The sequence below is a fragment of the Phocoena sinus genome, chromosome 5 (assembly GCF_008692025.1).
Source record: "Phocoena sinus isolate mPhoSin1 chromosome 5, mPhoSin1.pri, whole genome shotgun sequence".
In the NCBI taxonomy this organism is placed as follows: Eukaryota; Metazoa; Chordata; class Mammalia; order Artiodactyla; family Phocoenidae; genus Phocoena; species Phocoena sinus.
The window spans coordinates 34,245,117-34,262,992 of NC_045767.1; the positions used below are offsets into that span (position 1 = coordinate 34,245,117).

General features: G+C 39.6%; 1 protein-coding gene across 1 annotated transcript in view; it reads right to left on the reverse strand.

Moving 5' to 3' along the window:
* The window catches only part of ARHGEF38 (Rho guanine nucleotide exchange factor 38), a 156,610-nt gene that overhangs the window by 66,134 nt on the left and 72,600 nt on the right, over positions 1-17,876 (reverse strand). Inside the window, exon 3 of the mRNA XM_032633281.1 lies at positions 11,834-11,957. Coding sequence (XP_032489172.1) covers positions 11,834-11,957 — 124 coding nt within the window. The remainder of the gene's footprint in view (positions 1-11,833; positions 11,958-17,876) is intronic.

A 17,876-nucleotide genomic window follows, 5' to 3' on the forward strand; every position in this document is an offset into this window, starting at 1 on the left:
TGTCCCTTGAGTATCAATTTTATGAAGATATTTGAAGAAAACTTATTTTCATGTGAAAAAATAGAATGGAAAATTTACGTGAATTCTTAAGACAAAACAAGACTCCAAATTATTTCATGCCTGTGGCTGGGGCTTTGGGTCACAACTCCACGTTCCCTGAGGCTCATGATATTTCTCTTTTGGCTTCAGGAACCTTTCGGTAAAAAATTTTCAGACGTACTGCAGTAAGATAAATTCAGAAAAATGTGTTCATTGGATTTGACATTTTTGAGGTCTCTGATGACATGCTAACAGCAATTTCAGAGAAGTGGTTTTAGGAGGGAATGGTATGAGACCAATAAGGGTAGCTCGACCATAAAAAAAAAAGAGAGAGAGAGAGAAAGGAAGGGAGCCAAAGTGAACTGTGGGGTCCTGTCCCATGACCACCGCTGCGTCTAGTGCCAGGGAGGAAAAAGTCATAATTGTGGTGGGGTCTCTCAAAGGAGAGGCCATTCCATCACTGAGGCACTACCCACCCAGCACATTGGGAGTAGCGGGTGGCCTGGCAGCTGGGCAGGACAAACTGGGGAGCATTAGTGGGTGGTAGAGATGGACAGTGTACAATACGTAATAAGACCTGTATTAGGAAGAGCTGGGGTCCCCTTCTGTGTCCAGAATTAGTGATGCTATTTGGAGAAAATCAGGCTCTTACCTTTTTCATCTGAACAATGAGGTGGTTGGATTGGTTGCTCTTTAAATACTAGTCCGGTGCTAACATTCAAGAGTAAAGCTGTTTATCTTGATGGTAACTCGTGGTCTCTTCAGGAACGTTTTTGAGTTCCTGGATACTTTAACTCCAGGTGGGAATCTTTATAACAACCAGCACATTAAGAAAGCATTTGGGGTTTCCCTGCTGGCTCAGTGGTTGGGAACCCGCCTGCCAATGCACGGGACACGGGTTCAAGCCCTGGTCCGGGAAGATCCCTCATGCCATGGAGCGGCTAGGTCCGTGCGCCACAACTACTGAGCCTGCGCTCTGGAGCCCGCGAGGCGCAACTACTGAAGCCCGCGCTCCGTAACAAGAGAAGCCACCACAATGAGAAGCCCGCTCACCACAAAGAAGAGTGGCCCCTGCTCGCCGCAACTAGAGAAAGCCCGCGCACGGCAACCGACCCAATGCAACCAAAAATAAATAATAAATTATTAATAATAAAAAAAGAAAGCATTGGTTCTCTGAGAGTTGAAAGTTAAAAGGTTTCCACTGGCTAGATTGGAAAAAGGTACAATAACTTTTCACTCCTCAAGATTTACAAGGCCGAGGACCCTGTTCTTAGACCAACTCATGACACCCCATTTATCCACCTTAGTAAGTACATCTCTTAAGAATGCTTGCCTCTACCAGTTGCTCTACACTCCCTACCAGCCTCTGGAAATGGCACGGGAAAAACCACAGGCACACCCGGTAACAAGAACAACGACAATTTCTACGATCCCTCGGCATGCCAGCCAGTGTCCTGGATACATATCACTGTCTCTGTCATTCATTTCCTTCATTCAGGAAGTAATTATTGAGGACACTATTCTAGATGCTGGTGATACAACAGTAACAAAACAGACAAGAATACCTCCCTGCCATTGGAGCTTGTGTCTTAGAGGTGTATACCCTCTGTCTCACCCTTCTGCCATGGAGGGCTGACCATCCCCACTGGAAAAATGAACAAATGAATCTGACTTCTGTTGCCAGTTGCTTATCCATTCTTCCATCTTCCAAACTAATACAATCTGGACCAGCAATGCACCCAGTTAAAACTACTGACCTTTCCCCCAGTCTCTGGCAGTTAGAGGTGGTCGAATGTGTGTGTGTGTGTGTGTGTGTGTGTGTGTGTGTGTGTGTGAGAGAGAGAGAGAGAGAGAGAGCGAGAAATGGAATAATGTGTGTGTAAAATGAAATCATGAGATATAGGTAGAAGTCACTGGGAAAGATTTCTATTCCCCCAAAATGAAAAAAGCCTCAGGAGGAGGTGGTTTTTCTCTCACTACCAGCAGGAAGCACGCTTGGCAGTGGACTAACCATCTTAAGGCCATGAAGCCAAACACCACAAGTTAAGTACTAGGAAGGAAGAAGCTGGAAGGAACCGGTGAGCAGCTGTCTCAGTCCTGGACTATTGAGTGATGGATTTGTTGTTATGTGAGAGAAAAAGTCCTCTTTTGGTTAAGTCCTTTCGGTGAAGTTCCTATTCCAGGCAGGCAAGGGCAGTCCTCACGGATCCAAGTGACCTGCCCCAGCCACGGAGGTAGCGGTGGCAGAGCCAGCGTTAGGGTGCAGATCAGTCTCCCTCCAAAGGCCGAGCTCTTGCTGGCTCTTGTGCACCCTGAAGTTCTGCATTCCTGCTAATGACTTCTCCTTCTGGCTTCCTAGCAATTGGGAAAAATGTTCAGGGAGTCGCAGGACTCTTACACTCACAAGATTTCTTTCTTTCTTTCTTTTTATTTCTGGTCTTTACGTGTATTCTGTGCAGTGTCTGACTTTTCCCAGCTCCATTCAAATCTGACTGCACAGCTCAGCCACTGACCCCGAGGAGCCAGCTCCACATCCTAGAACTTCACTTTCTCATCAGAGAACAGCACTATAGAACTTGTTACTAAGCCACCCTGGTTTTCTTTTTATCACAAGAAATCAGTCCTAGGAGTGCTGGGACCCAGCTTGACCTCTCTCAGGAGACTGGAGGTCCAACCTTCAGATAGTATCCTGGTGACTTCCTTCTGCTGATTTTTCCTTTCCTGTGTGGATTTGTGTATACTTGACCTTGAACCCCTCACCTTTTTTTTCTATCATGTTTTCTAAAGCTGACAGCTTTCCTGTTACTGCCAATATTTGGAATAAAATGCCCTGACTTTTCACTGCCGTGTCTGGGTCTCCCCGCTGCTGGCCTCACACATTCCAGTGAGCAGGTGTGAAGCTTCCACCCTGCCCTCGCTGGTCAGGATGAAGGAGGCCAAGCCAATCTGTGTCCTGTGTAAAACACACACACACGTGTGTACAATATGACAATACTAGAACAGTGATTCAGGTGAGCTACTTTGTGGCATCTCCCACATGGCATAATTGTCAGTGACTAATCTCTTTTCACAATCTCTTTTCACAAAATCACCGCTGAAGGCACAGATTCCTGCTTCGGGGACATACAAGAGACACTGCTTTAGGGAACAAAGGACTGCCACAGAACAGCAGTGCATCACCCACTCCACCTTCAAGGAACAGGAAGCTCTAAATTGTCTTTGTCTTCAAGGATAAACTCACCCTGAGGAAAAAGCATGGGAGAAACTAATTTCTGTATCTTAAGCTTCTTCCTGGTCTGGTTCTCTTCACGGAGTATGTGAGGTAGCAGGTAAAGTAGACTTAAACATATTCATAGTTCAGTCTTTTTAAAATACTTTGAAACATTGTAACATCGTTGCAAATGCATAGAGGAGGACACAAGCCCCATTGTAGTTCTCTGTCACTATATAACAAACCACCCTAAAATTTAGTGCCTTATAACAACAACCATTTTGATTTTCTCTCATGATTCGGTGGGTTGGCTGGTATCACCTCAGTGGTTCTGCTGTGCTTGGTGTTTGCTGGGGCTGCAGTCATTCAGGGCTTAACTGGCTGAACGGTCTGAGATGGCTCATTCCCTAGTCTGGTACCTTGGAAGGGACAGCTAGAAGGCTGGCTCAGCTTGTAGGCTGGGACAGAGGGAACAATTTCTCACTAGGTGGTCTCAGGTCTAAACTCTTTCCATGTGATATTCCAGCAGAGTAGCTGGATTTCTTAAATGGCAGGCTCCCCAAATCAAAAAAAGTAAAAATGTCCGGCTTTCTTAAGGCTTAGGCCCAGTCACTGGCACAGTGTTTCTTCCACTACATTGTATTGTTTGGTGAGTGTCAGGGCCAGTCCAGAGTCATTATGGGACTAGATTACGTGGCAGCATGAATGTCAGGAGGCAGGGTCCATTGAGGGCCGTCTACTGCAATTGCTGTTCACTTTGTCAAATGTGGAGATGATACTTGATATCTCAAATCACCCTCCATAAGAGAAAACATGTCACCATATTAGATAGATGAATCACCAAGATGCTTCTAGGAACACCTAGAAACCACACATGTCCGTGAACCTGATTTCTTTGAAAAACATGATCAGGACCTCTAAAAAAATTCACATGTTATTCAATTATTACATACATAAGAAATCAAAGTTTGATAATGGATGGGTACATTTAATATTATCAGGGTAATAAGTTAGTAATACCATGTGTTGGATACTAAGGGTGGGCACTGGCTATCATTATTTATACATGATTTTATTTAATCTTCATAAACGCTCTGTGGGGTACGTATTATTGCCTCAGATTTCAAGATGAGGAACTGAAGTTCAGTGAGGCTTTGTAACTTGCCTAAGGTCACACATTTAACAACCAATGAGCCAGGATGTACACTAAATCAACCTGAGACTGAAGCCTGTGTGCTCTTAAACGCTACACTGTCATCTTACTTGTTTTGTTCTTTCTCACTATTCTATTGTTACAAAATGATCTTCAGTTTAAGTGGAAACAAGAGCCACTTCTCACACTCCCATCCCTAAAGACTTAAAACCCATTTCCTATCTAGGCAGCCTGCCTAAATCAAGATTTTTTTTTTTTTTTTTGCTGTACACGGGCCTCTCACCGCCGCGGCCTCTCCCACCGCGGAGCACAGGCTCCGGACGCGCAGGCCCAGCGGCCATGGCTCACGGGCCCAGCCGCTCCGCGGCACGCGGGATCCCCCCAGACCGGGGCACAGAACCCGCGTCCCCCGCATCAGCAGGCGGACTCCCAACCACCGCGCCACCAGGGAAGCCCCTAAATCAAGATTTTAAAATCCAGTTTCTATCTTGGCATGATAGTCTAGACAATTCCCCAGAGCTCTCAGACGTATGCCTCTGTGCTTAAACTTGAGCCTCGACCAAACCCCAAAGTTTTTATTGAGTAAAATTCTCCTCCTGGCTGATCTAGGTATCAGGAAAGTTTCCCCATTGGCACTAGAACTGTGAATCACAAACTCATCCGTGCCATCTAAGGACAAAAAAAATGGAACACCTGTGCTTTTCATTTTGTGGCAACATGATTTTGGCAATCTCACCCCAAATCAGTTTACCTTATGAAATGTAAGATGAAAGATTTAGTGATGGAAATTGCCAGTGAGCTCCATTGTTACGGCTACCCTGTATGGGTCATGGATATACCTCCTTGTCACTATGCTCCAGCCACATTGAATTGCTTTCCTTTATAAGAGCTTCCCACACTCTCCTGTCTTGAGGCTTCTGTGCCATTTGTCATTTGGGAAGTCTTTTGCTCAAATCTCCACCTTTTAAAATCTTTCAAGTCCAAGTTCAAAAGTCACCTTCCAAATCAAGTTTTTCTTCATCATCTGAGTTGAAGTAATTAATCTCTTCTCCGTGAATCTGTATTAGTTAGCTATTGCTACAGAAAAAAAAAACAAAACAAAACATCCCCCCTCCAAAAAAACCTTAAAGGCTTAAAACAACACTGTTTATTTGCTCACGATTCTCCAGGTTGATAATTTGAGTAGAGCACAGCTGGGATGGCTTGTCTCCATGTGGTGTTAAAGGGGTTTTATTGATACATTTGTAGTCTGTAGCATGAGGTCAGCTGGCTGAGGAGGGCCTTACTCGCGTGTCCAAGGCCTTGACTGTGTTGTTTGGGATGACTGGGTAGTTTGAGCTTTCTCTCTCCCTGAGCAGAGAGTGGCTGTCACAAGGCTGTTGTAGAACAACATTTTGCCACATTTTATTGGTCAAAGCAAGTCACGAGGCTAGGCCAGATATAAAGGGTAAGGAAATTAAAATATGCCTCCAACTTTTTCAAATATGGCCTTAACTGGCTTAATTTTTTCCATAAATTTTCTACAGTCTTCCTCAATATTGCAATTTATAATTAGAAACTTGAAATTGTGAGCGCCTTCATTTGCGTTTTCTCTGCAAGCCATAATAATTTAAATGTTTTAGATTAATTTTTGCTTATAAGAAAGTTGCAAAAATAGCACCAATAGTTTCCAAATATCCTTCACTCATCTTCCCCAGTGTTAACATCTTACATCACCATAGGACAATTGTCGGCAAAAGGAAATGAACTTGCTGTAATACTATTAACTAAACTGAACACCTTGCTTGCATTTTGACACTAGTGTTCTTTTACTGTTCTAGAATCTACTCAGGCTCCCACTTGCATTTATTTGTTACTCCTCCTTAGTCTTCTGCAGTCATTAAGAGTTCCTCAGTCTTGCTTTGTCTTTAATGACCTTGGCATTTTACAACAGTGTTGGTCAGTTATTTTGTTGAGTGTCCCTCACTTGAGTTTGCTGCTGTCTAAGGTTTTCTCATGACTGGACACAAGAGCACATATTTTGGACAAAAGTACCACAGGTATGATGTGTCCCCCTCAGTGCATTGTATCACAAGGTTCATGATGTTAATGTGTGTTATTTCCTGATACTACTGATCTTCATCACTCATTTGGTTAAGGTAGTCTTTGCCTGGTTTCTCACTGAAAAGTTACCATCTTTCCCTTTGAGGTTAAAACTTACTTAGGAGACACTTTGAAACTATGAAAATAAATTTCTCATCAAACTTTCATCCACTAAATCTAGCATCGATCAGTGGATTTTTCTGTAACAATTATGACTATATTGTTTACCTAACGGTAATTTTCTATTTTCTTCTATATTTATTCATTGAAATTTACTGTAAGGAAGAGCTTTCCTTTCTCCTCATTTATTTATATCTGTATGGACTCTATCTTATTCTATGGGCTAAAATCCAATACTAGCATTATTTATTTGGCTGCTCAAATATATAAACCATAATACTTTTAATTGTGAAAATACTCTCCTCCTAGGACAGAGACACCTAATAAGCTCAGAGAAAATTCTACTAAATGGAAGATATTAAAATTCTGATTATATATCTCTCTATATTAAAATGTATAAAAATTTGAGCTTAAATATTTTCAAAGCTATTGTCTTCTTGCCTCCATTTTGATTTTTCCTTTTTCTTTTTACAAAATAAAGCTCATCAAATAAGTTGTTTCTATTTATGATTTTTGAATATTTTTCCAAATATTGTAAAATCTGGTACAGGATATAACTTTATCCTATTAAACAGGAGCTCTGTCTAAAGCATCCTTACATAAGTCAAGTCTTCCAAAATACAATTTAAAAATTTCAAAATTAAATCTTTTACACAATATGAACTCTCATTGTTTAATTATTTTTTAGCGAATTCCTTGTTTTTATAGGGATAAATTTCAGTGTCTTCCCATCTGCAGTTTTGTTTTCAATAATTGCAATTATAAAGACTGAAAAGCTGAAGTTACTTTTCTGTCTGTTTGTTGAATATCTTAACTAAAGACTTCTAGCTGATTTTGAGCAAAATGCAATTTCTAAAAGCTGATTAGTAACCAACACCAAAAAAAGTGTGCATATCCTCTAAATATGATATACAGTTCACTCTAAGTTTTGTATATGTAAAACTATGTGTGGATTTTGACTACATTTGAATTAATAGAATATCACGGTGTTATTACATATGTACCACAGTCAATCCCAAGCACATTTCTGCTCCATAGATTTATCACTTTAGTAAAAGCATTCTTTTACTGTGATGCTCCACAAAAATATGTATTCATATTATAATTTGCATTCATAAATTTAATTTTTAAAGTTATAGTAGCATTTACAATACAGTCAGAAAATTCACCTTTGACACAATAAACTTCCAAAAGCTTTTCTTTGATTCTGCGAATTGGATTAAACATTTTGACTCAGAATTGGAATTAATTGATTTTCTGTTTAATTCATCTGCTCACACTATTATAAAACTGTCATAATTTAACTGTTTGCAAAATCTTCTGCTAATGGTGTCAACCCATTAGTAGCCATTGCTCACAGGCCCGAGGAAACTTGGAATTAAAAACGAGAGAAATTAACTTAGGATAACTGTCATTTGACACAAGTGAAGCCATGCTGCATGGAGTGATATGTACTTGGGCTTAAAGATATAGGTCAGATTTCAACAAGTAGGTTCAGGTTGGGAAGAAGGTTCCAAGTGGAAGTAGCAGCATGAACAAAAGCATGGACAGCAAATGCCAAATGCCAAGTACAATCGGTCCTCCATATCCACAGGTTTCCAATCCATGGATTCAACCAACCTCAGATAGAAAATATTCAGAAAAAAAAAATCCAGAAAGTTCCAAAAGGCAAAACTTGAATTTTCAGGCACCAGCAACTATTTATATAGTGTTTACATTGTGTTAGGTATTATAAGTAATCTACAGATGATTTAAAGTATACGGGAGGTTTGCATGGATTATATGCAAATACCTCACCATTTTATATAAGGGACTTGAGTATCCGAGGATTTTGGTACCCAAGAAGGTCCTAGAACCAATCCCTGTGGATACAGAGGGACTACTGTATGTTTTAAAATAATGAGCATGGTTTTTTAAGAATAATGACTAACTTTTGATGTAGATGTTGCTACTTCTTCCGCAGATTTCTGTCTTCTGATTGTCTTATGGGTCAATGACAGCATTAATGACCCCCTTGTGAATGGTATTTTGTGTGTTATACGTTGACCAACTTTCTTGAGAAATAAAAAATCAATACTTAATTTTTATTAAATGTGCATACATTAAACCCTTACTTTTGAAAGGATTTATTGCAAAATAAGATAAGCATAACCAGACAATAAAAAGGTGATAGAGTTATATCATACAATAAATAACCAAACTGCTGTAGCAACAGCATCCACATACTCTGTAGCAGGACAGTTCAGCCTCCACGTCCCACATGTATTTCACTTGCACTTAATCTTTAATTCCCTACATGTCCCACTAAACCCATTGACTGTCACCCTTGTGGCTTCCTGCCTCCCACTGGTCATGGCATGGGCCACCCAGCATGGGTCATAACATAACTAGCTGCTGTACTGTGGACAGCAGGATTTGTAGCATCAAATACATCTCCCACCACCATCAAAACAGGAAGCAGCTAGCTGTTGCTACCTGCTCAAGCCCAAAGTCATCATTTTATCAGCCAGTACCCTGTATGCCGTACTTCTAAGGAAGATGTAAGTACTGTTGAGACTAGAAAGGTTGGGAAAGGAGAGATGGGCTCTCTTTCAGAGGTTACCATGTGAGAACTCATGAACCTGCCTCTTACTCTCTGCTAAGAGAGGCCATGTCAGAAATTGAAGTACGATATAGAGGTCTTACCAAATCTCTTGTGATGCAACTATTAATAATGATCCTCCTCTAAAAAGGAGAAAATCCAGGACAAATGCTAAACTGGACTGAATGCTTGAATAGGCTACAACCAGAATGTTCTAGGCAAATCAGGATATGTGACTCCTTAAACCTGGAATTGCTTTTTGACTCCAGCAAATACAACCAACCCTTACATTTTGTTTGTGCTTTTTTCCACGTTTCTCTTGAGTCTGACCCCATTTTCTATTCTCATTTTATCCACCTTAGCCTAGATGCTTGTTACCACATGGCTAAATTATCTATAATAAAACATTTACTCATTTTCTCCTTCCACCCATTCTCTTCATACCTACCATAGTTTCCTTTCTCCAAAAACTTTTGTGTCTCATTACATCCTCGCTGAAAAAATTTTTAATGGCTTCTCATTACCTGCAGAGTAATTTCCAAACTTGGATTCCAGGTATGGTCTGTCCCTATTCTATACTTACAGATTCATTTCTCACTCCTCCCTTAAATGAGTCCTTCACTCCAGCTTGACTTAGTCACTCACCATTTCCTAAACGCCTGGCACTTCCTGTCCATGGTTTTGTTCATGCTGTTACTACTACTTAGTCTTCCCAATCTGGACCTCACTTGCTGAAATCTGACCTATACTTTAAGCCCAAGTAACATCTTTAAGAATTCTTCTCTGATTCCCCATCTAGAAGTAGTCTCTTTATCCCCTGAAGTTCTGCAGTAGTGTAGAAAATACTCTGATGATGTATTAAACAAGTGTCTTCAATTCAAGGGGCTATTTGCACACTTTTGGAGGAAACGTGATCTCTTTCATCTTTTAATCCCCAGTAATGTCACACAACACCTTAATTATTGCACATGCTGCTGCTTGATAACTATTCACTGAGTGAATAAATAAATGAATGGCCAATGAATCCACACTAGAGTGATAATGAAGCGTCCTTCCTTTAGAAATTATTTTTGCAATTTTTTGGAAACTATATAAGTCAGCTTGGGCTATCATAACAAAATAACATAGATTGAGTGGCTTAAGCAACAGGCATTTATTTATCACAGTTCTGGAGACTGGGAAGTCCAAGATCAAGGTGCCAGCAGATTCAGTTCCTGGTGAGGACTTCCTTCCTGGCTTGCAGACAGCTGCCTTCCTGAGTCCATACATGGTGGAGAGGGAACTCTGGTATCTCTTTCTCTCTTTATAAGGACACTAATTCCATCATGGATCAACCCCCTCATGACTTCATCTAAATAAAAAGTACCTCCCTAAGGTCTCACCTCCTAATACCATCATGTCAGGTGTTAGAGCTTTAACATATGAATTTGAGGGGAACACAAACATTTAGTACATAATCACAAGAAATGACTGAATTTAAACCTGTCAGTGGGAGAATCTTTTTGAGTGGGCTGGCCTTTGGGCATGTAAAATACTACAAATAGCCAGGTTGTTTCACCTTTGTATAACATCAGCTTTGCTTATTAAACTTTGGGTCTTCCTTAAATATGAAACAAAATCAATTTCATGCCATTTTTATACTCTGATTTCCATTAACAAACAAAGACATAATGAGGATGAATAAAGATATAAGGTGTAAATGTGTGTTTGTGTCTCTGTGCGTCTCAAAGAAAGGATCCACATCAAACCGAAACAGTGGTTACTTAAGGGGATGTTAGTCACATTGGAGGGGTGAATTAGATGCTGTGTACTCCAGAACTGTTTTAATACTTTGTAATGAGCATATATTATTATGTGTGAAATAGAAAAATGATGACAACACATTTTAAAGAATTCTTAGCCTCCATGGCACTGTGTCTGTGATATCTTGGTTGCGGCAGTTCACAACACAGTATTCCCTTTGAAGCTCCCAAGAATCATCGCTCATACCCAGCTCTTCACTGGGTGAATAAATAAATAAATGGCCAATGAATGGAGAAAATGGAGAGAACAAAAGTTTGACCCAACACTTTTCCAGTAATTTCTTTATATTTTTTTCAAAATCTTATCAGAGTGAGAAAATAATCTATGACTGTCTAGAAACATATTTGGAAAGCAAATAATACAGAGAAAAAAGGAAAAGCATGGGAAAAGTAGTTGTTAAGTGTTTGAACGATCGTATAAACTTTCCATGCAAAAAAATTACAATCCAAAAATCAATGGATTCCTAATCATAAGATGAATAAGAGACATTGTGACTAAAATCAGTAAAGCTATTAAAGTATTTAAATGTCTAATTCTTTAAGAATCAAGTGTTAGCCATAAAAGCAAATGAGAGAACATCTGGAAGGCCAAGTGTTTGAAAGATTGGAAATTAAAAAGCAAATGGTGTGCTTAGTGCTACTGAGGGACTTCAGCAAATGGATATAAACTCATCTGAAAATAAATACAGAGTTTTGTATAATTACAATGAGCCTGAAGATGGGTTTAGCATTTATATATCTCCTGGGAAGCTTGGTGAGTCAGAAACATAAAACCAAAGCAACGGGAGGCCATTAAAATATTATTTCCTGTCGTATTGGAGAACTCAAGAAGAGAATAAACATACCGATTACTTGCATGGCCGGTTCCACGTCTGTCGTGGCCTCTTCCAACAATGACAGCAGCTTGGCTGATATCTGATGCACCGATTCAATGTTGCTAAACAAGCTATCCACGTCCAGCTGATCAATCTGAAGAAACACAAACACTGAGCACCAGCTGATGGAGAGAGATGCACAGTATTTAGGATGTGTTCTCCTGCTAAACCGTAAGCGTTTTATATGCCAGTCCATGCTGTTTCCATCAACCGTTTCTGTAAACATTCTTATTTGGGATTTCCAGAGAAAATGTGCAATTTTTCATGCAAGAAGTTGGGTGGTGCATCTGTTGTTACCTCTCTCTTTTTTCTTTATTTTGACTAAGTTTTAATGAGTTGAGTGTACATCTACATATTCCTGTAAGAACCACAGTGTGAAGAAGATTTGGGCTCCCTAATCGGTATTTTATTAACTGCCCTCTAGGAGGGTATGTACTAGTGCATATGCATTTAGAACGCCTTACTGCTTATACAGCAGAAGTCAGAACTTACTCTATGTAAGTGACTATTTTCAAAGCTGTTTTAAAACCACAGATGTTCTCAAAGTGATGACAAGTAGATTTGCTGAGTTGTTTCCTGCTTTGTTTTTTTCTGAAAGAAATGTGAATGGAAATCTTCACCAAATGTATTCTACTAATTAAAAAGATACATCATATTTGATAACTTGTTGCATACCCTCAAAAACCAGTGTAATCATTCCTAGATCTTATAGCTGGTGTTTATAATAACTTATTCATTCACCCATCTTCACTAAATAACTCCTGAAGTCCTTCTAGGTACCAGGAATTGTAGTCGAGACCAAACCTGTCACAGGCATTGGATGATTCGTAGAGGGTTGGCCAATGATCCTAAGCCATCCAAGAAGAGTATGATGAGCTATGTGCCCAGATTTTGCTGGATCTCACTCAAAATCTTTCTCCTGAGTATAAGTCAGATCTCCTTTCATAATCAAACAGTGTCTAGTGGGTCATGAACAGCTTGGTCCAGGCTCCACTGGGTTGCCACAGGGGATATGAGCAGGTGCCTTTTATTCATGACTTATTGGGCATGAGGTCATAGGTGGGTAACCAAGTCATCAATAATCGTCATGGAGAAGCTTCAGAGATGAAAAGCAGAGTTACTGGTCCAAAACGAGGTTGGCAAAATTAGGGGTAAGAGAGAGACAGGGAGTTCAGCTAAAGATCAGAAAAAAGGAGCCAAGAAATTAAGGAAAGTTGGGCACAAGGTATATAGGATAAGAGACAGATCTGGAGGAATTCTGGAGATGAAGGCCAGCAACTGCAGCCTCTTATTTTAGGCTCTCAGCTAGGTCTATTTAGGAGTTGGGGAGCGTTGTGGTCCAAATGCGGGTTGGAAAAGAATTTCCACACGTAAGGCAAAATGTAAAGAAGATAGAATTTATTAGAGGGAAGGGTCACTGCTGGAACAGCGGGCCGACTTCCTAGTAGTCTGGGAGAGTCCAGCCCGAACATGTGCTATATTGATCACTTTTTATAGCCAGAAAACAAAAGAATGGTCCGAGGTGAAAATTTCGACTGAGTGGTCGAGGCACATATACCTTCCTTCTATAGGGTTGGAGTGGGACAGGACATATGCCTTTCCTTATTCGGGACAGGTCCCGTTGCCCAGGTGGGCGTCGCCCAGGTGGGCACAGGGATTTCTTAACCATCGTCCTTTGTCCTTGAAGCACCATTGTCCTTGGAGCACCACAGGGCGGAGGCAGGCTGCTCGTTATTTTTTTATCCCGTCCTTTTTTGACGTTGACCCCATTCTTGACGTTGTTCCCCATACTGGACATGGCTATTATTTTGATCGGGGTGTTCTGTTATTCAACATGGAAGCAATATGTCACATTGTACCTCGTTTAAAATTTTGTGACTGTGTCAGTTGTTTCCTATGCAATATAGTCTGGCTGGATATATGTCCTTCAACCATCTTGGGAAATTCCTCACCTTCCTGTCATCAGTCCGATTCTCAAGAAAACTCCGAGCCTCATTTGTAATCAAATTCTGTGTGATTGTATGTAGTGGGTTTATTTATAGGACTACACAACTTTTTTGTTCAGTTTTTTAAATGTATTCTGAAATTATCTATATATTCATACTTCATTAGTAATAATGAAATCATTATTAGCTCTTAGGGCCTTTAACCCAGTATCTCACAAAATGTTTCTTTGTTAAGCACTCATTCTAACCGGATAGGGCACACATGGCTCTTCTGCCTAAAGTCTATGGATTTTCGAGACTTCTAGTTTCTGTATTAGTAAGTATGTTTAGTATTATAGATACAAAATATCTAAAAGGCAGATAACAGTTATATGGCTCTTTTTGTTTATCATAATTTTAAATGGCTCAAACGCCACATATCTCTGAGCACCACTGATTTAACACATTATTTTCTTTATGTATTGGGTATTAATTAAATCACAAAGGCATAACTTTGCATAGTGTAAAATATGTTTTACAAAAGTTTTGTATGAGTCAAATTTTTCTAGATTGATTTATTTTAGATGTGCTAGTTTAATATTTTTTTTAAATCATATTTTGAAATGAATCCTTCTAAAGTATAAAGTTTCATCCCTAATTTACTGGCTTTGTAAGCGAGTAGTTCATATAGTATATCCTATCATTATTTCATTTTGTTGTGGAATCTTCATTCTGAGGAACCTATAGTGCTTCATATTTATTATATCATATACAATTCCATCTTCTCTGTAAAATATGAACCAGTTTGAAGATAGGGAAACTCATGCAGAGTGAAGAGAGGTACCATGCCCCAAATTATGAAGGTCAAGGCAGAGCTGGAGCTGGAAACTGACCGTTTAGTCCTATGTCATAGTCCATTACCAGCAATAACTAATAATAGAATACTTTGCCATCTTTGTTTGGATTTTTTAGCGTGTTCCTGAGTTTTTCGCTAGGTTGTCAGTTCTACGATTTATTTCTCAAGGTCAGAATACTGTATAGTTGTCTAATTTATATTTTAAATTCATTTAGCAAGGATCTAATTCTGTATTCTATCTATAATCTTAGCGCAATGCAACAAATACTAAATAACAAAAACATAGGTTTTGATTTCTTTTCTTTCTGAAGGACAGAAAGGATTAAAACATCAGTTGGCCTGGTTTCAATCACCCGTACCACCACAGGCCCATGGGGATTCTGTGAATCATGAACTGAATTCACATTTAGTCACTGATATGCCAAGGGACAAATGTCTCATCCAAATAGGATTTTAAAACTGTTAGATGATTTTCTAACTATTGATGTAAATTCAAGGAAGCCTTTACATACATTTATTAATTATTTACTAGAAATGGGCAATACTCAACTTAGGTTGAGTTATATTTTAAATGAAAATAAATTCATTTTTTTGTAAAAAGATTTCTTTTAAGTATACATTATTCTAAGCAAAGTCAATATATAATAATTTGGAAGTACAAAACAGAAAAATTAAAGGTCAGTATTTTGGGTGACAATTTAATTCTTTGCTTCACAAAAGTATTCACAGGATATACATCAAATAGCAAGTTCCCATTGCATTTAAATAATTGCTGATCTTACAGTTGTATGTATACAAAACTCCCAAGGCACAAATGTCTAAGTGAAAGAAAACACACCTATAAAATTTTATCAATTCAGAGACTGTAATCATTGGTATCTAATTACTCTGTTACCACCAGCACCTTATACTCACTGTTTTCAAAAGCTTTTGTTGCATTTTCCTGCATTCACATCCCAGCCCAAGCTCTTCCCTTTGCTTACAAATGCTTTGCCCCCAAATAACTTAAAACATTCTACCTATCTGAAATGGAAAATGGTAATGGTAGTATCTGTCCAGTAGTTTTGCCCATCTTTCTGTTCTTTCTGTTGCTTTTTTGGGAGAAGCCACAGCTCCTCAACTCTACCTGATCTGGTGGAATTGTCACTCATGGTGCCTGACCCCTCCCTACTTCCTCCAGTGGTGGGCATGTGACCTGCTGGCCACAGCAATTGGTCTAGGATGACAGGTGCCAAAGCATAGCAAATGAGAAGCTTCACTGATTTTTAAAAATGGTTATTGGGAAACAAAAGGGCCTGGATTGTCAGCCCTAAATATGTAAATTTCTGTCTTCAACAGTCATCTTTGTAGAGAACTTGACTGTAGTAAGGTCAACACAGAGAGGGAAGCTAAGTCTGACATCGTCATGTGAGCTCCTGGGTCTACCTTGCCTAAAGCAAGACATCCTTATTACAGAAGGTAATAAACGGCCTTTTTCTTTTTTTTTTTTTTACCATAATGTATTTTATTTTATAGATCTTTATTGGAGTATAACTGCTTCACAATACTGTGCTAACCTCTGTCTCACAACAAAGGGAATCAGCCACATGCACACATAAATCCCCATATCTCCTCTCCCTTGAGCCTCCCTCCCACCCTCCCTATCCCACTCCTCTAGGTCCTCGCAAAGCACCGCGTTGATCTCCCTGTGATATGCAGCTGCTTACCACTAGCTATGTATTTTACATTTGGTAGTATATATATGTCAATGCTACTCTCACTTCGCTCCAGCTTCCCCCTCCCCTCCGTGTCATCAAGTTCATTCTCTATGTCTACGTCTTTATTCCTGCCCTGCCACTAGGTTCATCAGTACCTTTTTTCTTTTTTTTTTAGATTCCATATATATGTGTGAGCATACGGTATTCATTTTTCTCCTTCTGACTTACTTCACTGTGTATGACAGACTCTAGGTCCATCCACCTCACTACAAATAACTCAGTTTCATTTCTTTTTACGGCTGAGTAATATTCCATTGTATATATGTGCCACATCTTCTTTATCCATTCATCTGTTGATGGACATTTAGGTTGCTTCCATGACCTGGCTATTGTAAATAGTGCTGCAATGAACATTGTGGTACATGTCACTTTTTGAATTATGGTTTTCTCAGGGTATATGCCTAGTAGTGGGATTGCTGGGTCATATGCTAGTTCTATTTTTAGTTTTTTAAGGAACCTCCATACTGTTCTCCATAGTGGTTGTATCAATTTACATACCCACCAACAGTGCAGGAGGGTTCCCTTTTCACCACACCCTTTCTAGCATTTATTGTTTCTAGATTTTTTGATAATGGCCATTCGGACTGGTGTGAGGTGATACCTCATTGTAGTTTTGATTTGCATTTCTCTAATAATTAGTGATGTTGAGCATCTCTTCATGTGCCTCTTGGCCCTCTGTATGTCTTCTTTTTTTTTTTTAACATCTTTATTGGAGTATAACTGTTTTACAATGCTGTGTTAGTTTCTGCTTCATAACAAAATGAATCAGCTCTACATATACATATAGCCCCATATCTCCTCCCTCTTGCATCTCCCTCCACCCTCCCTAACCCACGCCTCTAGGTGGACACAAAGCACTGAGCTGATGTCACTGTGCTGTGTGGCTGCTTCCCACTACCTATCTATTTCACATTTGGTAGTGTATATATGTCCATGCTACTCTCTCACTTTGTCCCAGCTTATCCTTCCCCCTCCCTGTGTCCTCAAGTCCATTCTCTACATCTGCATCTTTATTCCTGTCCTGCCCCTAGGTTCTACAGAACCATTTTTTTTTTTTTAGATTCCATATATATGTGTTAGCATATGGTATTTGTCTTTCTCTCTCTGACTTACTTCACTCTGTATGACTGTCTCTAGGTCCATCCACCTCACTACAAATAACTCAATTCCATTTATTTTTATGGCTGGGTAGTATTCCATTATATATATGTGCCACATCTTCTTTATCCATTCATCTGTCAATGGACACTTAGGTTGCTTCCATGTCCTGGCTATTGTAAATAGAACTGCAGTGAACATTGTGGTACATGACTCTTCTTGAATTATGGTTTTCTCAGGGTATATGCCCAGTAGTGGGATTGCTGGTTCATATGGTAATTCTATTTCTAGATTTCTAGGTTCCTTAAAGGAGCCTCCATACTGTTCTCCATATCGACTGTATCAATTTACATTCCCACTAAAAGTGCAGGAGGGTT